The sequence below is a fragment of the Pteropus medius genome, unplaced genomic scaffold (genome assembly GCF_902729225.1).
Source record: "Pteropus medius unplaced genomic scaffold, Ma_sr-lr_union100, whole genome shotgun sequence".
Taxonomy (NCBI): domain Eukaryota; kingdom Metazoa; phylum Chordata; class Mammalia; order Chiroptera; family Pteropodidae; genus Pteropus; species Pteropus medius.
The window spans coordinates 7,189,703-7,215,653 of record NW_024352784.1 but is presented as its reverse complement, the minus strand read 5'-3'; the positions used below and the strand labels follow the sequence as shown (position 1 = coordinate 7,215,653).

The 25,951-nt window shown below is 35.6% G+C and overlaps 1 protein-coding gene across 2 annotated transcripts in view; it reads left to right on the top strand.

The window, feature by feature from the left end:
• The window catches only part of INTS4 (integrator complex subunit 4), an 84,701-nt gene that overhangs the window by 26,018 nt on the left and 32,732 nt on the right, over positions 1-25,951 (top strand). The window contains exons 5-12 of one of the 2 annotated variants that reach the window (XM_039848131.1): positions 2,955-3,140; positions 3,803-3,853; positions 6,326-6,414; positions 7,385-7,505; positions 12,656-12,727; positions 14,468-14,642; positions 21,358-21,563; positions 25,611-25,753. In XM_039848131.1, the coding sequence (XP_039704065.1) occupies positions 2,955-3,140; positions 3,803-3,853; positions 6,326-6,414; positions 7,385-7,505; positions 12,656-12,727; positions 14,468-14,642; positions 21,358-21,563; positions 25,611-25,753 (1,043 nt within the window). The remainder of the gene's footprint in view (positions 1-2,954; positions 3,141-3,802; positions 3,854-6,325; positions 6,415-7,384; positions 7,506-12,655; positions 12,728-14,467; positions 14,643-21,357; positions 21,564-25,610; positions 25,754-25,951) is intronic. The other variant, XM_039848132.1, reaches the window with a different exon arrangement.

Sequence of the window (25,951 nt, the reverse complement as noted above, 5' to 3'; positions counted from 1 at the left end):
ACTCAGTACTACAGTGTTCATTCTAAATTTTTCTCTATTATTTGTAACTTTCTTGTTAGTATTATTCTTAATATATGTACTTATTTGATGTATCTTCTGGTTTGTTCAGTTGCATGTGTATGTGTTACTTACATAAGGTATTGGCAGCCTAGTTAATAATCATAAGAATTGATTATTTGGTATCACTGTGTTTATTAGGCAGTAATTAGAAACCTGAATGATTCTTCATGGCTGGAGATTAGCGATACAGGGCAGTAACAATATTCATATTTGTAATGAAAACAGGTATTGTAGAGACTTTTAAGTATGTAAGCTTCAAATGCCCAACTCTGAACATAGTAAAGTTTTCAAAATCATGAAAATATTTATGCACTTTGTGAGAAATGCTCTGGACTGAGTGTCAGGAGACTTGGATTCCAGTATTAGCTCTCTCACTGTTATCTTTGTGTTATTAGACATATCACTTATCTTGTGGTTCTGTAAAATAGGGGATTAGTGAATTAAGGCAAGAGGATAAAGATGGGTGATTCCTGAGAGTGCCGGTAATGTTAGAGAGAGTGAGCAAAAGGGAAAGAAACTAGCTGTTTGAGTTCAAATTAATGATTTCATTTATATATGGAAAATTTGAATGTAAAGGGAATATCTAAAAACACTTGTTTTGTATTGATAATTGTATACATAGTTATCTCCTAATGAAACCATACGTATACTTTATCTGTGACCATATACCTCTGTTACTATTTTAGATTGTAGTAATAATAACTAATAGTCATACCATGCTTTATAGTATATAGTATAGAAAGTTTTTTTTTTCTTTTACATTCTTGTTTGAACCTCATGATAAACCTATAAGTTATGAAGGTATGTATTATTGTTCCTTCTTAGGAATGAGGACTTCGATGCTCTGAGAGGTCCAGTGACTTGACCAAAATTACACTTACAGCGTGTCAGAGCTGAAAATTTAAGCTAGGTGGTGTGTGTGTGTATAATTCATATTACAGAAAATTTCAAATTTGCTATTTTCTAGTTTTCGAGTGTAAATTTGAGTTACTTATGCTTTGCAATCTTTTATATCTGTTCTCACTTTTCGTGTTACCTACTTTAGTATTTTAAAGTAAATCCCTGACATGTTATTTCAATTATAAATACTTCTGTATGTATCTCTAACTGATAAAACATAATATTTTTCAATATAGCCATGATGCCATTATTAAATTACTTCATATCATTTCATGCCAGTTCATTTAATTGGTAACAGTGCTCCCTTTTTTTAATGCCATAGATCTATCGAAGAAACTGGGTTATTGGTCTTATGGAAGTCCTGCATTCTAGATGTGTGCTTTCTTTTGGTGTCATATAAATGTTGACAATGGGAGCTCATTTCACACTGGTTTCTGTGTCCTTTTGATCTAGACTTCATTAGTTCTTCACAGACTCTTCTTATATATATCTTGACCCAGTCCTAAAACTAGCCATTTTTCTAAGGAGATCTGTGAACCCAGGTTTTTAAATTTTGAGTTCCGTTTACTTTTCTCTATACTGGTGCCTTTCAAACTGAGTATCATGATCCATTGGTGGGTATTGCAATCAGTTTCATGGGTCATGATCAGTATTTTTTGAAAAACAAAACAGTTGAAATATCAGAGCACATCACAAGATATAAGGATGAATATTGTCTTGTTAAAATTTCTGTGTGTGTGTATGTACATATATATACACATAGTATGTGAGTGTTATGTTGCAACATAATGGATATTTTTTACTGTGGGCCTCAGTTTAAAAAGTTTAAAAAGGAGAATTCCACACCATATTATAACCTACCGTGCAAACTCATTTCATATTTTCAGTTCCTGTTAGTGCATTATGTAAATAGCTTATTTCATTAGCTTTGGACTAGGTATGAGAGAGAGATAACCAATAATTTGTTTATAATGCTGGTGAGAAGTGCTAAATTGAAAAAGATTGACAGTACTAGGTGTTGACCAGGATGTGGCACAACTGGAACATTTAGGCATCACTGGTGGAAGGATAAATTAGTTAAATTAGTACAACTGCTTAGGAAGGCTATTTGGTAGCATCTTCTTAAATTAAACATATACATGCCCTGTGACCCAGCAGTTTCATTCCTAAGTATAGATCCAACAGAAATGTGAGTATGTACTTCAAAAGCCACATTCAAGAATAATCATAAAAGCATTATTCATAGTAGCCAAAACCTGGAAATAAGCCAAGTATCTGCCAACAATAGAAAGGGTAAATGGACGGTGGCGTGTTCACAAATGGAATACTATACAGTAATGAGAATGAATGAATCATAGCTATGTGCCAGTCTATAATCTCTAATCTCACAAAGCTAATATTAAACAAAAGAAGCCAGACACTATTTGATTTTATAAAGTACAAAAATAGGCAAAACAAATCTATGTGTTAGAAGTTAAGATACTGGCTATTTTTGATGGTGGTGGAGTAGTTACTGGGAAAGGGCACAAGGGGGAGTTTCTGGGGTGTTGGTCATGTTCTGTTTCTTCATCTGGGTGTTTGCTATATGCCTATATTCATTTTGTGAAAATTGAGCAGTACACTTAAGATTTTTACATATTACTATATGGATATTAAAAGTTTTAAAAATTTATAAATTTTTGTTTTGTTTTTAGATTTGATAGCAATTTAGAGGCAATTTTTTAAGTACATACTCTTTACAAGGCTAAGTGCTAGCTGTGGGGAATACAATGATGAACAAATGGGAATCTTATTTTTTATTTTCTAAGGGCTCATGATTCTTTTTGGAAGACACATACTCAAGTAACATGATACTAGACAGGCTGTGGTGAGAATGTAGTGTTCAAAGTCACCCCTAAAGGTGACAGAATGGTTTTGTTTCTCTTTTTTTTTTTGGTATGTTTGTTTATTTTTAAGATAGTCATGTGCTTTTGTTCTCTCTTTTCTTTTTATAGCACCTGACAGATACCTCCCATGGTGTAAGAAATAAGTGCCTGCAATTACTTGGCAATCTTGGCTCTTTGGAGAAAAGTGTCGCAAAAGATGCTGAAGGCCTAGCTGTCAGAGATGTCCAGAAGATTATAGGGGATTACTTCATTGACCAAGACCCGCGTGTCAGAACAGCAGCTATAAAAGCTATGGTAAATATGATCATGGAAAGTAAATGGGGAGAGTTTTGTTTGTTTGTTTTTCATTTGTTTTTTTAAGTTTGTGGCTAAATACTGCCGTGGATACATTTTGAATTTCTCTAGGATATACCTTATGTATATTTTTCAGGAAGACGTTGGTGGCATTACAGAACTCAAAGGCGCACATTTCTGTATGACATTGTGCTTTTCTTTGGTCTTCTCTGGTAGCTTTCACCTATGTTTCTGAAACATGGAAGATATAACCTGGACCGATTGTAATACAATGCTAAGTTATATCCCTCCCCCTGGGTATAGTAGTATAATAGGTACAGGTTGTACCTTCCAAGTTTCAGAAATATAGGTGAAATTTAAGGGGTGGGCAGGTGGCTACTTTTTAGGAGGAGATAGTGTTAACCATTTCTTCCTCAGCCTTCTTATCATTATTTTATATTTTTCTAATATCCCCTTAGGAGAGTCTGTGGGTTAGATTTATTAAATGTTCGAATACATCTACTGAAAAATCTTTGACCATGTTTCTTATTTATATAGCACTGATTTTGGCTAAAAGGAACTATGTTAATCTGATTTAATGGAAGAAATATGAGGGATTATGGGGGATGCTGGTAATATCGATCTTTTTTTCCAAATATTTAAACTATATCTTTATTATATAGTTGCAGCTCCATGAAAGAGGACTGAAATTACACCAAACAATTTATAATCAGGTACCTTAAATGACTATAAGGGGAAGGGAAGTATCGTGAAACTGGGAAGGTGGCACAGTGGTTGTCAGAATTTGAAAACGTAGAGCTTCAGCTAGCTAACAGTGGTAACATTAATTGGGATGATTGTGAGGTTATATTCAAAGCATAGCATTGTAAGAAGAGAGTGGGAGATATGTAACTGAGTAGCACTAGTACTTGCGAAAGGACTTTTAGGAGGATTTAGGTATCAGTATAAATACCAGAGTATGCAAAGAGAAGTGTAGTATTCAGAGTAAGCAAAGTTGTAGTCTTGCTGATCTTTGGTTAGTTGGGCCAACATGAAGTCAGTCTGGCACCACATTTGTCAGTCACCACACTTGACAATCTAGAGTATTTCCGGAGGAGGACGACCAAAGCTATGGGATCATATAAAAAGATATCACATAATTATTGTAATATTGATAAAGAGAAGCACAATGAAGTTAAAAGATCACTAGGAGAAGCTGATTGACCACCTAAGCGAAAGATCTTACAAAGTGGTATTTCTCTTGTAGAATAATTGCAGGAATCTAGAGTCAAGCAATCTAAATCCATGCTTGGAGACCAGATTTTATTAGCCTGTCACAGTGGTTTTATCTTTCGGAGGAAAATGATAATTAGTCAAGCCCCTATGACTGGTGTATAAACCAAGTTTATTCTTTTACAGAATGAAGTAGAATGAGTTTAGAATAGTTGTGTTGATGTGAACTGCCCCTTCTCTCCCTATTGGAAAACCATGTGGAAAGCCAAATAATTAAAGCCTAAAACCATGTGGAAACATGGAGAGTAAGGATGCAGAGGAAGAAGAGCTAACCAGATGGTTCATAGTTTAGTGGCATAAGACTGTGTCAGTTAAGTAGGGTTAAAAAACAAAATTCAACCAATTAAATTTAAAGATCTAATTGGAAAGATTCACAAATCAGGCAACATCTCATATAGTAAATAGAAAGATGCTCTGAGGAGTTGTACAAAATGGAAGATTTTTATCAGCAGAAAGAGTGTGGGGCAAGGACATTAAAAGTGGCTTATTTTGGACAAGGTTACTTTCTTTTAGGGAAAGGCAGGCAGATTAATCAGCAAATTAATAGTGCTGGCCAGGAAATTTTAGACTTTTTGGATTAAAATTCTACATTTGGGAGAGGCTGAAACTGCAGTTAGATTAGGTATTAAGTCTTGGTGGGGCTTAGCAGAAGTGACTCCAGTTTGGGCCTGTTGTTTCTTTTTAACACTAGGCAAGCAATGATGAGGGCCTCAAGGCCTTCTTCAAGGGAATGAGGATGGAACTATGGTGGAGAATTTGAGATTAAAGGTAGAATTAGTTGCTTTGGTTATATTGACTTTTTAAGAGTTGGTGGGACAACAACTATAATAAGAATTCTAGGTCATAGATAGTTTTGAAGGTGTGGAGATCGGAGGAGATCAGAGCTGGAGATGAGTATTCGGATCCATCAATATCTAAGGTGTATGGTGATACTCAAGGGAGAGTAAGAAGCTTAAAAGAGACCAAGAGTGGAACCATGGGCAAGATCCAACATTTAAGAGGTAGACAATAAAGGAGCCTTAGAATGGAACTGAGGAGCAACCAGATGGAGGAAGAGGAAGAATATATTTCAGAAAAGGCAAGAGAGAGTTCTCAGTGAACAGTGTCAAATGCTGATGAAAGGTCAGGATAGGAGGTATTTTTGACTGTTGAAACTCTTGGGGAGAGGGAGAGGGTGAGGGTGCGGTGCTACAACCGTCTGATGGAAGGGGGCCAGGAATGCTGCTAAACATCTTACAATGGACAGGATAGCCCCTCACAACAAAGAATTATCCAGTCCAAAATGTCAGAAGTGCCAAGATTGAGAAAAGGATTAAATGGATAGGTAGGCTAAGTGGGATTGAGGAGCAGGTATGATGGGTTAAGTCATGGAAATGGAAGAGCTGGTGAAGTAGCATATTATGGTCATAGCATGGCATATAGAATTTTAAAATTTCAGAAATGGAGTAGTTTGGGTGTTGAAGTTTAGGGTAATGCTATGACTGGCTGGAGTGGGGATATTTCATTTCAGAGCAAAGTAAAACAAAAATCTGTACATTAATTTCAGACAGCTTGTCAATCAGAAAATTGTGCTTTGATTTTACAGATGGAGGAAGAAACTATCTCTGGTCTTCAAGCCTGTGAAAGTAGCACTGTGGGCTCCCAGTCAGCTTTGCTAGGATTGTGCTATTCTAGATGGCTTTTGTGCTGTCAGTCTGTGGTTCTGACATGGGGTAGGAGGATGCATAGTCAGAACACAGAGCAGCTGACAGGGGCCAAGAATTCTTTGTTGGACAAAGATGCAACAAGTTAAAACCACCCACAAGTATTATGATTGGCATCCTTATTCAGCTACCCTATCTTCATTGTGAAAATAGTTTGCACATCACCTGGGGGACACAAAACTAACAGACTTTTGGAATCCTTGTTTGCAGGCCTGTAAATTGCTCTCTGATGACTATGAACAAGTGCGCAGTGCTGCAGTCCAGCTTATCTGGGTTGTCAGTCAGCTCTATCCTGAAAGGTCAGTGTGGGTGTAAGCCAGCTTTTGTTCATTGCTAAGCCATTTTCTTTCCTCCTACCATGCAAAAAGCCCACCTCCAGAAAAAGAATGTTGTTTAGATTTTTGGAAAGCAGTGTGCAATAGGGGAAAAGCAGAGACCTTAAAATCAGAATACCTAGTCCTTGTTCTTCAGCTCTGCCTTCCATGAACTTTCTGTGTACCTTGGGAAAGATACTTCACCTCTCTGGCTTCCAGCCTCTTCTTCTATAAATGAAGAGATGGGACTGTCTCAAGTGCTTTGCAGCCTCCCCGTGCCGCTCTTTTTTAACCTTTAAAATTGTTTGGGGCCCATTTTAGTAAATACAAATGCCAGATAAAGATACCAGGTGGTTTGAGAATAATGATCCCTTGTGTAGTATTTTCCTGGTTATAAATATTTTCACAGTAATCAAATCAATTTATTCACACAGAGATTCTTTGATGTGGAGAGATAAATATTATTATTCTTTTTATAGAGGAGCTACTTCTATAGGAAAAGAAGTGTTTTTTTCCTCCTCGTTAAATTGCCTGCTGAATTCAGAAAACCAGAATGCTTTAATAAACCTACAGACACCCCCCGCCCCACCACAAAAGAAAGAATTAATTGGAATTTGCCTCTTCTTTTAGGATGAGATTTGCAAGTATATTCAATTATTCTGTGATTTACTATATTGAGAGTGATGCAAATGTAGGGATGAATAAACCTAGAGATATAAAAATACTCTATGGTAGCTAGTTTTTGGTATCTTCATAAATCTTTGAACCTTTGGTGGGTTAAACACTTTTATTCAAGACACTGAAAATTTGCAGTGCACCTAAATATATTTCATCATTCTAGGATTTTAATATTCAATTATTCTACCCGTGCCAGTTTTCATTGGTCATACTCAGTTGAACCTGCAGCTTTAGGCTTATGTTTTGTCATTTGTGGTTTCCTTTTTTTAAAATTTAGCATTGTCCCAATCCCTTCTTCTAATGAAGAAATTCGCTTAGTTGATGATGCATTTGGAAAAATTTGTCACATGGTCAGTGATGGCTCCTGGGTAGTTCGAGTTCAAGCTGCAAAGTTACTGGTAAGCTCTACTTTCTTTAGTGAACATGTTGCCTGTTAGCACTTGTACACATATTTTGAGAAACTACAGATAGAGACAGTTGTAACTACTTTTAGAAACCTTAGTATTTCTTAAAATAGAAAATTTCTTAAAATAGAAAGAAATGGCTCACTTTCCAATGGAGAAGCAGTCTTTTAGAACTACAAAAATTTTAAGATAATCCACTTTAAACTTGTTAACATATTACATAGCTAAGGCCTAGAGAAAAAGGAAAATAATAATAAACATAATTGCTACCATTTACTAAGCACCCGTTATGACTTACTTTGCTGTGAAGCCATTAACATGATCTCATTTATTCTTCATGGGAACCCAGCAAGATAGATGTTGATATTCCCATTATTCAAGTGAGAAAACTGAGGCTTAGAGAAGTTAAGAATATTATCCAATTTATATAGAAAGAAAGTTGTAGACTAAGATTCAGATACTAATCTCCTGACTTTTATCCTGATACTTTCCTACTGTTTTGCCTTTGGGAACTTGTAGTACATTTGTAAAAACAATTTTAACTTTTCAGAGATGGAGCTGTCTTACAGAAGGAGTGTTGGCCTAGTAGCCTTATATTATAGCTGTGTTATCCCGGACATGTCACTTAATCTTAGTTTCAGTTTCCTCATCTATTAAGTGGGTTTAATATCATATATATATCAAATATATACCTCACAGGGTTATCACGATGCTCAAATGAGAGACTGTGTATGAAAATGTTTATTTATTGTAACAGTCTATGTGAGATGGTGGAGGTGATTATAGTATGTAAATACATATAAATATCTATAAAACTTTGTATAATATCACAGCAAAAATGCCTGAGATTCTTTTTGGACACTTCCCAGTGATAGCCCACAGATCCAGTGATAGCCTTTGTCCTATGACCAGTATATATGGGGTAACTGCTGAAACCTGTGTGAAGTATTTTCATGGAATAGTAAGGAATTAGGATTATTTCAGAATTTCCTGCATATAAATTGTATTGCTTGTTCATAATAAAATACAGGGTTAAACAAGCCAGTTACTGTTACTGATTTTATTTTTGAATTCACATTTTAAAGCTTTGTTTTGGTCTATGAATATTTTAAAATTCAGAGCAGTCCAATCATTCATCAGATTCTTTTATTTAGCATTTACTGAGCATCTACTATGTGTGTGTGTGTGTGTGTGTGTGTGTCTAAGAGAGAAAGAGGGGAGAGGATGTTTAGAGGAATAATTTAATGATATATCTTCATCTGAGTAGGCAGCTTAGAAAAGTAATCCTTAAAGCAGTGTCATTCAGATTTTTCAATTTGTACCCCATAAGATCTGAAATTCATTTATGTCAAGCTGTATGAATATTGAATTACAGTGGTGAATTGAAAGGGTTTCCACTTAGATGACTCTAATTTGACTCAAGTGCTTTATGGTATAATTCAGTGATTTCAAATCCTTACAGCTACAAATTATATAAGTAATTATGTTTGTATTACAAAAGTAAATAATCTAATCTTGCTAATAATAATTGTTACTTTTATTGAGTTTCTAGCCTACTAAGCTAGGCACTTTTTGTTATACAAATATCCATATGCACATATACCCATTTCCTTATACACACATGCATATACACATATACTCGTATACATATTCACTTTTTGCAAGTAATTTTTAATCCTTTTAAACTCTTTAAGGTAGGTATTATAATATTCATTTTCTAAATAATAAAACTAAGGTCTAGAAAAATGATGTAATTTGTCCAAGGCCATGTAGGTAGTAAATAACACTTCATGATTTAAAGCCCATGTAGAATCCCTTCCTAGTGAGGGTCCAGTTACACATTGAGAGCTGTGGTTGTGCAGTTAAGGCCTTGCTGGTTTATTAGCTCCTTTATGTAAGCTAAGAGGTAAACTCCCTATTCTTCAACTCTTGAGTAGATAAACCCATGGTCAAGTAAACTGCATATGGTCTTTAGACCACATATTCATCAAGTTAACAAACACTGAGCATAGTCTATGTCTTTAAAAGAGTTGATAGTCTGATAGATTGACGTAGGCAATCAATTACAATACCTGATATTTCTAGGAAAGAGCACTGAACAACCACTGAAGGCTTCTTGGAGGAGGTGGTTTCAGAGTTTTGAAGGCTGAGAGTATGACTTAGCTAGGTAAAGTAAGGAAGGAGAAATCTGATCAGAGATATAGGGGTACAGTATCATGCACACTAATAAACTACAGTGGCATCCCAAATTACAAGCATTATAGTACTTCTTGGTATAGGGGAATAATATTCAATTTGAAGGATGTGCAACAAAACGAAGCACAAGAGAAAAGCAGAAGCCAAGTTATTTAAAAATTTAAATGAAATGATAAGGCTTTAGTCCATCGTGTACAAAAAATGAATAGTCTCCATTCTCCTTGGCTTACAGCAGGATGAAAATTTTCAGATGTGCGCTATCTCAGAAAATTCAAAACCATATGAATAGTTGGTTTTTGGTTATCTATAACTGACCTAATTGGGCAAAGAAATTTGATTTCCAAGTACGCAGCTCCATCAAACTATTTAGAATATAATTACTACTTTGAAATTCATCGTGATAATTGATATTCCATCTAGGATATGGTCCTTAGTGCAGTGTTTCTTCTTAAGATGTTTAATTTCTCATATTAAATAAAGCTTATTTATAAGCCTTCAGAAGTCTTTGACCTTAAATTATAACATTTTTGAGACAGTTAGATTTTAGATTTTTATCTCTGCAAGTCTGCCCAGGGCTGGTTGTTCCCAGGGGAAATGCAGATGTCCTAGTCAGGGGCAGTTTCACATAATCATTCATTTTTTTTGTTGTTGGTTTTTTTTTTTCTCTTTAATCACCTAATTGAGTAGAGGCTAGGTGCCTTCAAAGAGTACATAGACTTTTGTTTTTATACTAATTGAACTGTTTTTGCTCTGAAAGCAGGTTTGGCATACTTGTTTGTTAAATATCATGGTTTTTTTAGTATCATAAATATAAATTAAGTATTGGTAGTGGTACATTTAGAGAAAGCAGAGCTTACCTGAATATATTTGTCTTAGTTAAAGTAGAGCAGAATATAGATGTTTTTCTGACTGGTGAGATACATTTTATGATGAACTAACTCACCTTTTGGTCCAAATCTGTTTCTCCTGTGCTTTCATGAGTGATGAATGACCTACCCAGCCATGAACCCAGTGGCATTAGGGAATTCTTTTCCTGTGTCCTGTTTCCATTGAGGTGTCAGCTCTCATCAGTTCTACCTTCTTGACATACCTTGAATCTGTCCCTTCTCTGTTTCTACTGGGCTGTAGTCATTCAGGTCTGACCATTTTTCAAGTGGATTACTATGCTGTAGAGCTCTGGTATTTGTGGACTTAAAATGGAAATCTTCAACTTTTCTTAGATAACATTAGAAATGTGTTACAAATAATGATATGTAATTTTTTGAAGCTGGAATTTGAATATTATGTCCTCTTTGCTACTCTCTTGGGCGAGAGCTCGGCCAAAGGTATTGAAAGAGGGTATTGAGACTGTGGATTAAAGTAATTTAGTGTGAAGTCATTAAAACTTTCATTTTTTGTAGAAAAAACACCTTGAAAAGCCAACTGTTAACACTGGTGGTAAAACTATAGAGAAAATGAAATCTTAAAAATTTATAGTTTTTATTCATAAACTATTTATGATTTTTATTCATAAACATTGTTTAAAAAATGAATGTTAGGTTTGGTATTGGCACAGATCTATGTAGCAAACACGGCCACCAACTGTACCATATAGAGATAAGAAAAAGTGGTTTTAAAACAACAAATCAAAATAGCACAACAATTAATTGATCTAGAGTTGTAGGAAAGGTGGTAACTCGGGTAAATATATTCTCAAAGAACATTTAACTTTTATTGCAAAATGTGCTTAGAGAAAATGTCTGAGCCTGTGTAAGCATTTCCGTATTTACTAACTTGGGAATTAGAGAAGGTCTCCAGTATATTCTTTAAGAATGTCCAGGACCTGCTCTAATAGCCTCCTGCTTCATTTTGATTCCTTTGGGTTCATTAGCCACATTTCCTGCCAAGGTGTTTGTGAGGTGTAAATCTGACTCTGTTTCTCTCTTATTTGAAATGAACAAATTACCAAATCTCTCAGCCTCAGTTTCTCATCTAATAATAAGGACCATGCACATTCTTCATGGGATTATTGGGGGAATAAAAATTTTAAATATAAGTAAAATATTTTATACATTCTTGAGCTCATTAAGTATTTAACAGAGATTATCTAGTTATTATGCATAAGGCAAACTCCTTACTTTGGCAAACAAGGCCCTTTATGACCTGATCCCTGCCTATCTGTCCTGCCTTATTTTCAGTACCCCCATTCACAGAAACTACTTGATGTTTCCCACATAACATTCTCTCTTCATGCATTTGCACTTATGATTTCTCGTTCCCAAGTATATCTCTCCCTGTCTTCACCCCTTACTGCTGGTTCTCTTAGTTCCCACAGTACCCTTTATAAATGTGTATTATAACAATTCATACCATAATGTAGTTACCTCTTATCAGTTTCCCTCACTAGTCTTTGAGATCATTGAGTGCAGGATTTTTGTCGTATTTTTGTATTCCTGTTCCTGGTAACTGTAGGCATATAATCAAATGATTACTAAATAAATATTTGTTTTATTGAATGAGTGAATGAGTGAACAAATGAACGAAAAGAAAGAAATAGAGAAATAGTGAAGAATAGTGGTTAAGGCAAAGGATTCTAGACCTGGGTTTATAGTCCAGCTCTGTAATTTACACTCTTTGTGACCTTGAATGGGTTACTTAATCTTTTTGTGTCTTACTGTCCCCAAATATAAAATAGGACTAATAATACTATTTACTTCATAGGATAACTAAATGAGTTACTATATGTATAAAGTACTCAGAACAGTGCATGACACATAGTAAGCTCTATTTAGGTGCTAGCTGCTACTGCTAATGTTTTTATTTTCCTCATCGTTTAGAACCCATAGGCGTCTTAGTATCAAGAATAATGTTATCGCTATGCATTTAAGTTGGCTTCAAACTTTGAATATTACGATAATGTTCAGGACTTAAAAGATGTTCAGTTTGTTCTGAATTCTTTCTTTTTACAGGGCTCTATGGAGCAAGTCAGTTCTCATTTCTTGGAGCAGACGCTTGACAAGAAGCTGATGTCAGATCTGAGGGTAACTTGAATTATTTGTTATTTAAACTGGGTTTCTGTAACCAACATCAATGTAACTATATGCCAAGTTGATGTTGATTTAATTTTGCAGCCCATGCATTTGTTAACTTAATGTAGGGTGATTGGATTACATTTTAATTTAAAATCTTAGTAATGAATCAAATTACAAGTTACTTCATTGAATTTTAAATTATTATAATGAAATACTTTGCACAAGTTGTATTTTATAAAGAGGCAATATTAACTTTCTTTTTGTTAGGAACTACAAAGGTCTGGTCTTATTTTTTGAGATTGTGACATGTTAGGACTTCTTTTCAACAGCAATTGCCATGGAAGAGTGAGTAAATTCTTTCTTCGAACAGTAACAAAATGCCTCTGTGGAGTGCTTTTGAGCTTTTACTGTATAGTTCTCTGACATAGTTGCCAGGACCAAATGAATCTGTGAATATGATATGTACATTCATTGTTAATATCTTAACTTTTTAATTATAAAAGTGACAGTAGAGTTACAGAATCTTTGATAAATAGAAGAAAAAAGGAAAAAATTTACACATTTTTCCATTACTCTAACAGTGACTTTTGTCATTTTGGTGTATTCCTCCCCAGCTGTTTTTCTTGTGCATGTTTTAAACATTGTATAAACATTGCAGATAGTTTTGTGGTCTGCTTTTTACATTTGTCACTATATTATATACTTTTTTTTATGTTGCCAACTTTATACTTAGCATTTTTACTGATTACATAATATTCTGTTAAGTAGCTACATCATCATTTTTAGTTCTTTATTATATATTTAGTCCTCCTAATTTTTCCATTATAATAAATCACATAAAGAATATTATCTTTATACATATTAGATATTTTCTTCTTTTGAGTTATTTGTTAAGATAGGCTAAATTCTTAGGAATGGTTGAGAGTTGATATCTGTGTTTCATGAAACATTGCCGTATGGCTTTCCTGAAGAGCAGCACCTTCATTTGATGTTGGTAAGTGTTCTTTGTGTAAACTGGTGTGGAAGGGTAAAGAAAGACATGATCATGGTGAATGTTGAGAGATGGTAATGCAAGGGTTTCTAAGATATGTCACAAGGTACAAACTTTACTACTGAGTCTAACCCACATCCTTGTAGGATCAGGTGCTACATTCCATCCATACTTTTGAGATGATTACCAAGAGCTCACATTAAGAATGTTCATAAGAGGCTGTTGTATAAAGTATTCATTTATGATGAGAGACGTAACTGTCAAGTAGACTGGGTATTTACTTTAGCCAACCAGTATATTCTCCCTTAGGCAAACTGTGCAGAAAGTGAATTTACTAGATTGCTTGGTGAGCACAGTGTTGCCAAGTAGAGACTGACTTTTACTGGGACCACCAAAAATTCTTTTCTAGTGTATTATCTACCCAGGATAGGGTTTGGAGGGACACTGCTATTATTTACTTCTCTGGTTCTCCCTTTCTTATGTCACCGTGGCAGACATGACCACCTGTCTGATCAGCACATCCTTTCAGTATCTTTAGTAAGGTTACTGTCTTAAATATGGTTACTGTCAGCAGTGATAGTCCTGCGAGCCTTCAGTCTTTGCATTTGCATTTTTTCTGCTCTGATCTATTGAACATTTTTTTGAAAGTGTAAATCTGAGAGAGCAGTCTTATTTCCTACTTTTCCATATTTTTAAGGTGCACCTTACTGCTCCTTCATGAAACTTCTGCAGGTGGTAATTGTTGTTGTCCTCTACAGAGGAAGCGCACTGCACATGAGCGTGCCAAGGAGCTTTACAGTTCGGGGGAATTTTCCAGCGGCAGAAAGTGGGGAGATGATGCTCCCAAAGAAGAAGTAGATACAGGGGCTGTGAACTTGATCGAGTCAGGAGCTTGTGGAGCCTTCGTTCATGGATTGGAAGATGAGATGTATGGTAAGAATGACCGCTTAATAATAACAGTGCCCATTTACTGAATGACTGCTATGTGTCAGGCATCATATTGGTTGACATACATATATTTTCTCATTTAGTCTTCATAGTCCCAAGTGTGTCTATTATTTAAATTTTACAAACAGAGGCAGTTGAGGCCAAGGTGGTATGATACAGTGGTTAAGAGTATGGACTTTGGGTTCAGTCAATCTAGGTTTAAATTCCAGCATTTCTATAAAATAAGATTAATAGTAAGTATTTCTGAATTGTGAGGATTAAGTGAGATTATATATACATATAAGCTTTGGCACAATACATGACCCATTTATAGTAAACACTTCATAATTGGTAATAAACGATATTATTGATACCAATAATAATAATAACTTGTTATTAGTCACAGCTAGTAAGAGACAGAAGCAAGATTTAAACCTAGGTATGTCTGACCTCAGAGCCTTTGTATGACTAATAAAGATTCTTTCACTTTCATTTTAGAAAGATTTTTTTACCAGGAATTGAATTCTAGATTAATAGATTTCAGTATTTTTAGTCTCTTAAAGGTGTTCCATAGTTTTCTGATTTGCATTTTTTCTGTTGAGAAGTTTGTCATTTTTAAAAATCTTTGTCCTTCTGTGCATGATGTCCTTTTTTTCTAGCTGCTTTTTTTAAAATTTAAATTATCATTTACAAGATTCTTTGTTTTTAATTTTACCTAATTTTTAGTCTGCAACTGGTTTGCCATGCACTGAGGAATTATCTATATTTCTTCTCTTTTTTTGGTCCTTTTACTTATTTTTTTCTTTCTTTTTTTTAAAAAAAAAAACTTATTTATTTTAATTAGTTTCAAGTATACAGTACATTGGTTAGACATCTATATAGTTCATAAAACAATCGCCCCAATTGCTCCCTCCCTCCTCTGACCCTCCACCTAGCCAGCGTATTAATGCTAACTGCATTCTCTATGCTGTGCTCCCTATCCCTGTGATCATTCATCAGCTACTAATTTGTACTTCTTTAACCCTTCACCCCATTCTCTCAGCCCCCCAACCTCCCCTCTCCTCTGTCACCAGATTGTCAACTATTTTTGTGAGTCTGTTTTTGATTAGTTTATTCTTTTTATTCCTTAGATTCCACATATAAGTGAAATCATATAGTGTTTATCTTTCTCTGTCTGACTTAAATACCTTCTAGGTCTATCAAAGCGATATCTTTTTCCATCCCTTTCCTTTTAGTCTGTGTTTCTTTTAATCTGAAGTGAGTCTCTTGTAGGCAGCATATGTAGGGGTCTTGTTTTCTTATCCTTTCAGTCACTCTTTTGGTTGGAGCACTTAATTCTTTTCCATTTGAGGTACTTATTGATAGGAATGTAGTTGCTACCATTCTTTATTCCTGTTTTTGATACATGTTTTTTTCTTCTTAAAGAAGTCCCTCCATTTCCTGTAATACCGGCTTGGTGATGATAAATTCCTTTAGCTAATTTTTGTCTGGGAAGCTCTTTATCTGTTCTTCAACTCTAAACGATAGCTTTGCTGGATAAATTATTCTTGGTTGTAGATCCTGGGTCTTCATCACATCGAATATTTTTTGCCAGGCCCTTCTGTCCTGCATAGATTCTTTTGAGAAATCAGCTGCCAGTCTTATGGATGTTCCCTTATAGGTGACTATTTGTTTTTGTTTTGCTGCTTTTAATATTTTTTCTTTGTATTTAGCCATTGGCAATTTAATTATGATGTGTCTTGGTGTGGGCCTCTTTGGATTCCCGGTTTTTGGAATTCTCCGAGCCCCCTGGGGTTTTATGTCCATTTCCTTCATCAGGTAGGGAAGTTTTTCATCATTATTTCTTCAAACAGCTGTTCAACATCTTAATTTTCTTTAGGTATGCCGATCAGATGGATATTTGGACTCTTAATAGTGTCCCATAGGCTTCTTAAATTATTTTTATAGTCTTGGCATCTTATCTCTTGCCATGCTGATTGAGTGTCCTTGACTTTCCCGTCCTCTAGATAGGGCATTTGATCCTCTTTTTTATTCACTTTATTTCTTCCTTTGTTTATTCCATTTAATATACTTCTCATCTCAGATAATGTGTTCTTCATTTCATACTGGTTCCTTTTTATAATTTCCATTTCCATTTTTATGTTTTTTATCTCTTTGTTGAAGTTCTCATTGAATTTATCTGTACTTCTCAGAAGTTCATTGAGCGTCTTTATAACTCGTTTTTTGAACTCTGCATCTGTTAGATTATTTGACTCCATTATATCTGGATCTCTGTTTTGTTCTTTCATATGGTTTCTGCTTCTTTGTCTTCCCATTTTGGCTGCCTTTCCCTATCTGTTTCCATGTACTAAGCAAAGCTCCTAAGTCTCCTGGTCTTATTAGTGTGTATTTGTGAAATAAATGTCTATTGGGACAGTCCTGAGAGGGGTTAAGCTGCAGGCCAAATTTAGCCCCAGCCTGTGCCTCTCTGGGGCCACCTGTTAAGATTCAGCAAGCAATCCACAGATGTTCTGCTTATAGTTGCCTCAAAAGGCTACACTAGAAACCAAGGCCAGCTGCCTCCAGTGTGATTCTAGGCGCTACTCAGCAAGGAGCACTTGACTGGCTGAGGATATACCTGGACGTGGCTTGGGTGGGGCCGTGAGTTGGAGGAGGCAGGGTTTCAGGGAATCCTTTGGGCAGAGCGACCTCTGTTATCTAGTTTGATGACATGGGTATGGCCGCACTGTGTCTGCGCACTGGGAGGGAGGAGGGCTCAACAGGGAACAATGGATACCACTGGCACTTCTGTACAGAGTGAGTCTCACAAGGCCCTCACTTGGACAACATCTCCCTGTACGTCTCTGGTGCCCCCTGCGCACAGCCCAATCAGCACTGGTGCTCAGAACGAGCAGGTCCATCACCGCGATAATCTGCTTGGGGACGTGGCTCCTTTAAGAGACTTCTGCTACTGCTGCTGTGGCAGACTCCGTCCCACTCAGCTGCTTGAGACTGGGTAGCCCTGCTCATCCCGTCCTACCTTCTGTCATTACAGGGTGCTTTCTTGGATTTCTCCCTAGTTGTATGACTTGTTCATCAAGATCCCAGGCTATTTTTCCTTGCTGCTTGTTCCTTGTTTCTGTCACAACTTTGATTTGATCGCCAGAGGAATGAACAGAACCTCTATCATCTATGCCATTTTTCCCTTTTTCTCTAGCTGCTTTTAATATTTTCTCTTTATCACTGGTTTTAAGCAATTTAATTCTGATGTGTCTTGGTGTAATTTTCTTCATGTTTCTTATGCTTAGAGTTTATTGAGCTTCTTGGATCTATGGATTTATAGTTTTCATCAAATTTGTAATATCTTTGGCCATTATTTCTTTAAATATTTTTCTGGCCCCATGCTTTTTTGGGGACTCTAGTTATACATTTATTAGGTTACCGAGGTTGTCCTCATTGGTGTGCTATTCCTTTTCTCCCCCCTAGTCTTTTTGTCTCTTTGTTTCATTTTAGAAATTTTTGCTTTGTCTTAGAGCACTAATTTTTTCTTCTGCAATATCTAATCTGCCGTTAATCCCTGTGTATTTTTCATCTTGGATTTTGTCTTTTTTATCCCTAGAAATTTGATTGGAATTTGAGTTTGTTTAGTATCTTCCACATATTTACTTAATATGCTTACTCTTTTCTCTAGCTTTGTCAACAGAGAATGCATTTACAATAACTGGCCTAATGTCCTTGTCTACTATGTCTGTTATTTGTGTGATTTCTGGTTGGTTTTGGTTGATTAATTTTTCTCTTTATTATGGATTATATTTTCCTCCTTCTATGTATGCCTGGTAATTTTCAGTTGGATGCTAGCCAATGTGAATATTACTTTATTGGATGCTGAACATTGTTATATTCATATAAATATTCTTAAGCTTTGTTCTGGGATGAATTTAGCTCAGGTCTTATTTTTAAGCTTTGTTAGGTGGGACTTAAGCAACATTTAGTCTAGGATTTATTTTCACTACTGAAACACACTGTTCTGACAAAACAATTGTAGACCATGTGTGAGCTTTAGAGATTGTTCTCTTTAATTTTGTCGAGTGCTTCTTTCTGACTTCCAATAGTTTCTTCACAGATCAGAACTTAGCTGTCCACTTGAGGTGGACCCCCTGCAGATCTCCCAAGCTCACTTTCCCTGTGTGGTTCTTTCTTCTGATGCTTTGCTCTATGAATCCTAGCCACACTGACCTTACCAGACTCTCAGCTCTGTCTTCTCAACTCAGGGAGAACTGCAACCTGGAAACTCTCCAGACAGTAAACTGATATAATCATAGGGCTCACTTTGTTTAGTTCTCCTCTCTCAGGGATCACTACTCTTTATTGCTTGATGTCCGGTGTGTTGAATACTGTTGTTTTGTATATTTTTTCTCTGCTTTTAGTTGTTTCATATAGAAAGATATGTCTGGTCTTTGTTACAGCATTTTAGCCAGTAATAGCCTGCAAAGCTCTTGTGATTTCTATAAAATGATGCTGTCTATCTCACATAGATCACAGAATGTCAGTGCTTTGAGATGATTGCCTCTAATCTCTTCATCTTCAGGGAGGGTAACAGACCTAGGGATATAATGTTGATTGTCCAATTTTTACAGTAAATTTGTGTCACAGGATTAGAACTCAGTCTTTAAAATACCTATAAAAATTACCTCACAATAAGACTTCTCAGAAGGGCCGGAAAATTATTTTAGAAGACAGTTTTCTATGATTAGATATAAGAATTGGGTTATTCTCTCCAATTTGCTCTAAGATTTTCTGTATATGTAGAAATTTGTTAAAGCTACCTCTGCTGTTTTGGTCTCTATGAACTTAATACATGAATTATAATTTAAATAGTATTAGATAATAAGGAAGTCTAGTTATTAAAGCCTGTTTCATTCTAAGACAAATAACTAGAATGTATTTTATTTTGTTGCTAGTAGCATTTATGCTTTGTTTTGTTTCTACAGTTGAATTTCATCACTTAATGTTTATGTTGGTTAGTTCTATAGTTTTCAGTTTGTCACTAAGGTTTATTAAAGGAGTTTAACTTTGGAAAGTGAGTAGATCATTTCATTAGCTGTAGACTCTAGTATCACACATACTTTTAGTCCTCTAGTTGTTTCTTGTTCTCCCTCCCTTTTGAGCCTTTGAGCATATGTTTCCCCTGCTTAGAAAGGTCTTTTTCCTTTCTTTTGACCTAGCAGCTCCTTCAGGTATTGTTTTAGGGATCACTTGTTTCAGAAAGCTGCCTGTGATTCTGTTGAGTGTTCTGCGTGCCTCTTCTGCATATTATTTATACTTCTTGTGCTTTTCCATCATATCATCATCACTATTCTTGGCTGCAGGCTCTGGGCAACAGTCTTGTTCTTGTTTATCTTTGTATCTTCAGTATACTGTGATTCCCTTGATAGAGTTGCAAGTGTTATACATGAGTCATTATGGTGTAATAAATAAAGCCCTAGGAAGAAGAGCAAGGGCTTTTAACACATTTGGGTCCGTTTCTGGCTTGCTTTGTAATTATTAGCAATTTCATGTTTAAATTATGTTATTGTGAAGTGAAGCAAATTCTTCTGATTAAAAGGAGGAATTCATAACTGCCAAGGAAAATCTGAGTCATCTCTCTTTAATGTAGTAACTCTTCTTTTAAAGTGTCTATAAAATTTTCTTATACAAAACCAAATTATATTTGTGAGTTTTAACCACAATTTGAGTGTTTTTCTTTTCTTTTTGAAGCTGTACATTGTGTTACAGAACTATGTGAAACTACTAGAATAAAACCGCCATGTATGGCTTTGTGAGCATTGACTATAGTTTGCTCATCTCTCATCTCTGTATCCCAACACTTAGCTTAGGGCCTGGCATATAGTACCCTTTTAGGAAAAATTGAATGAACAAAGGGCTTCCTGGATTCAGTGGCTTCACTGTTGCGTGTTCTGAGCATGCAAAGAGGTAGAAGACGTGCTTCTGTTTTCAAGGTGCTTACAAGACCCGTACCTATGCTATAGCTAATATTTATTGAGCTTTTAACATATGCCAGGCAGTGTGCTTCACTTCCATTATGTAATTTAGTCATCCTAACGACTCTGTAAGGAAATTGGTGTTATCTCCATTTAACAGGTGAGAAAATTGAAGTCCTAGGAAGTTAAGTTACTTCTTCAAGATCACCCTCCAAGTCAGTGGAGGGATTGCTCTTCACAATTCACTGTGAGACTTCTATCACTCTAGAGCATGTACCTTTAAATACTATACGATGCTATCCTAGTCTAGAATCAACAGATCTGGGTACTAGACTTAGCTCTGCTCTCACTGACTTTGAGGCAAGTGAATGCACTTTGCTGAATCTCATCTCTAATGTGAGAATAATGATATGTAGCCTGTTTTAATCTTAATAATATTTTAAAACCGCCCTTTTAAAAAGTACTTTTCTGTGGTTGGAATACAGATAAATAAGATCTTTTGTTTTCACAAAATTCAGTTAATAGAGATAGATGTGTGACTTGATAACGTCTGTCAAATCTAAGCCTTAGTCCCTGTGACACAAAAGTCCTTCTTAGGTCGACATGAAGGTTGTAGCTGAATCTATGGGCATGGAGGGGATCTCCCAGACAGAGTTTGTTGAGTGAGAGAGCAAAAGACCAACCTGAATGAGAATGAATCCTTGAATTTTTTCCATAGCTCTTAACTTGATGTGCAGTTTAATTTGTCTCCTTTTGTCTAGAGGTCCGCATTGCAGCTGTAGAGGCTCTCTGCATGCTGGCCCAATCGTCACCCTCTTTTGCTGAGAAGTGCCTTGATTTCCTGGTTGACATGTTTAATGACGAAATTGAGGAAGTACGTCTGCAGTCCATACATACTATGAGAAAAATCTCCAACAATATTACCCTCCGAGAGGATCAGTTAGACACTGTCCTGGCTGTGTTAGAGGTGAGTGGTCACAGTTTGTTACTCATTTTTTTATTACTACCTACTAGGTGCTACTTTTTTTCTCTTAAACCAGGCATTGTGGTAGGTTTTGGTGATACAAAGGTATATAGGCAACATCATTTTTCCTTCTTATCACACAACTCCACCAAGATGGAAGATACTGACTATTAAACAGGAAATTCGAATAAAGCTTAGTATTGCTGTAATCAGGAAAGGACAGGGTGCCATGGGAATACAGAGAGTATCTAACCTGAATTGTGGTGAGGTTGGGGAGAAAAAGGGAAAAAAGAATGCTACAGTGGACACTTAAAAGAGAAGTAGGACTTAATGAGGCATTTTCTTAGAAAGAAGCAGCACTGATGATAGAGTGGAAGGGTACCAGACAGAGAGAATAATATCTAAGGGTCCAGAGGTAAGAGTGAGTATGATATATTTAGGGAACTCGAATGAATTCATTGCAATTGTAGCATAGAGTAGAAGAGATGGAGGAGAGGGAAGCGGAAATAGATAAGGCAGCAGCTACATAACAAAGAATTGTTTTCAGCCTTTGAATTAATTTTTCTGGTGAGTCATAGGATGTTACGGTAGAAGGGATTTTAGAGATCAATTCATTCAGCCCTGGAGTTTTACAGAGAAAAAGTAATTTGTTTGCGGTCACACAGCTAGTAAGTGCCTGTGCCAGAATATAAACACAGATTTGCCTCCCAGGTTTCCAACACTATGTGGTTCTTGAATTATTTTTCTGAAGTCTCGATTTTATTTGTGAGTACTGAAGTTTTTCAAAATATTAGTAAATGAGGGTTGGCCTTTGTTTTTCTGTTTGTTTGGTTGGTTGGTTGGTTTTTCAGACACTGCGAAGGGGATAGCAATTTTATATTTAGTCATTAACACTTGTTACAGATTTTTGCTACATCAGAAAACAAATTGACTGCTTTGATTTTGAAGTTGTCAATTTTCTCAGTTGCTTAGCACTTCTATTAAGATTTTTCCTGAGTTATCTTTATAATTTTTTATGTATTTTTTTCCTAAGAAGATAAGTTTATACTCTGTGGATTGTTTTCCATGAATAGTGTCTGTTACCCGGCCCCTCCTTTTCATTTTAGCTTTCTTTCCCATCATTCTTCACCTTGAACTTTATGCAGTAGTCAGTTACCTAATCCTTATGCTTTTCTTCACCATTTTGCCTTTACTGTAATTTTTCCCCTCTGCCTGCAAAACTGCCACTTTTCACCTAGCAGACTAGCTATTCTGAGATCTACATCAGACAACATATCTAGGAAAACTTAATTAATCCCACCTCCCATGTGGGCTAAATAGCAGTTCTCTATACTTATATAACAAGTATATACTACTGTGTTTAGTACTGTAGAATTCATCAGAGTGTGTTCCGTTTATTTAATTCTTTATTCTACAAGACTGTGAGCTTCTCAAGGGGGTAGGGTCTTGGCTTTAGTCATTAGGGAAATGCAAATTAAAACAACCCTGTATATTGGAAGGAAGGAAGGGAGGAAGGAAGGGAGGAAGGGAGGAAGGGAGGGAGAGAGAAAAGAAAGAAAAGAAAAAAAAGAAAAGAAAGACACCCTGACAATATTAAGTGCTATGAGGATAGCAACTGACACTTTATACACTGCTGATGGGAATGCAAAATGGTAGAGCCACTTTGAAACTCAGTATGACAATAGTTTCTTATAAGGTTAAACGTACACTTACCATGTGATCCCACAGTTCCACTCTGAAGCATTTACTAAAGAGAATTAAATACTTATGTTTGAAAAACCTGTATGCAAATGTTTTTTATGGCTTTAGTTATTTTAGACCTAAATTGGAAACAACACAAAATCCTTCAGTTGAGGGGGTAAATAAACTGTGGCATACCTATTCAGTGGAATACTATTCAATAATAAAGAATGAGCTGTTGATACATGTAACAATATGGATGAATCTCAGATGTATTATGCTAAGCCAAAGTGGCCAGAATCAAGAAGTAGCATACTCTATGATTCTCTATGAATCATAGCATACTCTATGATTCCATTTATATGACATTTTGGAAAAGACAAAAGTGTAGTGGAAAATACATCAGTGGTTGCCAGAGGCTGAGGGTGAGGGGTAGATTACAAAGGGACACTAGAGAAGTAGATGACAGTTACATAACTATATGTATTTGTTAAACTCACAGAAGTGTACACTAAAAAGGATGAATTTTACAGAAAGTAAATTATATATCAGCAAACTTTACTTAAAAAAAAATGCTTTACACATCCCATTTTCCACTAAAAGGAACCAGAATTCCTAAGAGAAATGGCTGATTCCAAATCTGGCACACTAAATGTAACAAGATGAACTTGTGCCATCTTATCATACAGAAAGCAAACATTAGTTATCAAAGACCTCTAGAGTCATATCAGAAAGACTCCAGAGACTTAAATAACCTCTCACTGGCCAAAAGTGAAACATATCATTAATTAAGGATTATAACTGCAAATATATTTAAATTTATGATTTTGTAATGATACTTAAAAAACAGAACACTGCATTAGTCACCTGGGGAAGATGCTTAGTAATCAAAACTCATTATTTTGAAAACTGGTAAATTAAGGAATCGGGTATATATCTCCTTCCTTTTCCTATGCAAATTGAACTTCCAGATAAACAGCTAGTTAATGAGGGGAAGTTTCTCTTTTTAGAAATGAGGAATAATAGAATTTGTATATCATTATCTTACAAATTTAATGAATTACTACATCTAGGCAGTGATCATCACTGGTTACTAACATCACAAAAGAGAAATAGACATATAGTTCCTGAGGGAAATATACACAGTATCACCTATGAAGTGGTTTTATTAAAAAAGCCAAAAACCTGAACCTGAATCTGATCAAGGCTCTAAATCTAACTACCATCACAAGATATACAAGGGAGAAGTTGCAAGGGGGGTGGGGGGGGGAAGTGATATGTAATGGGATTTTACATATTAAAAGATACTTACGGGACATATTGTTCAATTGCAATGTGTAGACCTTAGTTGGAGCCTGATTAGAACAAACACTTTGAGTCGGAAAAATTTGAATACTTTTACTAGATATTCAATATTAAGGAATTAGTAAATTTTTAGGCATGATATTGGTTTTGCAGTTTTTTTTAAATAAAGAATTCTTTTAAAAAGATATTTATAGAAATATTTACCAACAAAATGCTATGATTTCTCTGATTGGCTTCATAATCTGGGAGAAGTGGGTAAAGGTATAGATGAAACAAGGTTGGCTATGAGTTAATGGTTGAAACTAGGAGATTTTTTATCTCTGCTTTTATCTATGTTTCAAGTCGTTTATGTTAAAAAGTTTTTAAGAACTGGCAAAAATGCTATGGACATATCAAATAAGAGTAGACTGATATGTTCATTGACTTTTTGCATTAAGAAGTTATTGGCGACCTTTTCTAATCACTTTAGTGAGGTTGAGCAGGGGATAAGGAGGGAAGGGCCCCTTTCTGACATCATCTCGTACTGCTCTCTTTTTGTTTGCTCTGTTCCAGCTACACTGGTTTCTTTGCTGTTTTTCAGACATGCTTCCACCTCATGACCTTTTTGTTTGCTATTCCCTTTGTTTATCCTATGTAAAGTACCCCACATATCCCCACACTCTTTCCCTTAACCTATTTTATGGTTTCTTCATAGTACTTAAACACTATCTGACCTATATTTAGTCATTTATTTTTGTCATTTCACTATAATGAAGCTCCTGACAGCAGAGATTTGATTTAAATTACTGCTATATTCCTGGCACTTGGTATATAGTAGGTGCTTGATAAATGTTTGACTCTTTACTAAGCACTCGATAAATGTTAATTGTGTAAACAAATGAATGAACAAATGAATGAATTCTTCAAATTTCAGTTCATATGTCATCTCTGTCCTCTCAACTACCAGTCCCTTCCCTACCAGAAAATTGAGACTCTTTACCCTGTATTCCCATTATAACTTGTATACTCCTCCATAATAGCTAATCCACAGTGACTGTTGTTATTATTATCTTTCTTTTTTTTAAGGATTCATCTAGAGATATTAGAGAGGCTCTTCATGAACTCTTATGCTGTACTAATGTTTCAACCAAAGAAGGGATTCATCTTGCACTGGTGGAGCTGCTGAAAAATTTAGCCAAGTACCCTACTGATAGGGACTCCATATGGAAGTAAGGATTTTTTGCTCATTTGCTCACTGAGTCCAATAATGTGGTAAATGTAAAATGTTGACATTATTCGGTGGATCATCGTAGATTGAGGATATGGCTCTCATTTTGCCTTCAATTAAGAAACCTGGTTCAACTTAACTAAACTCTCAGGAGTCTGATTCCTAAATGGAATATCACAGTTTAGATTATTTATTTATT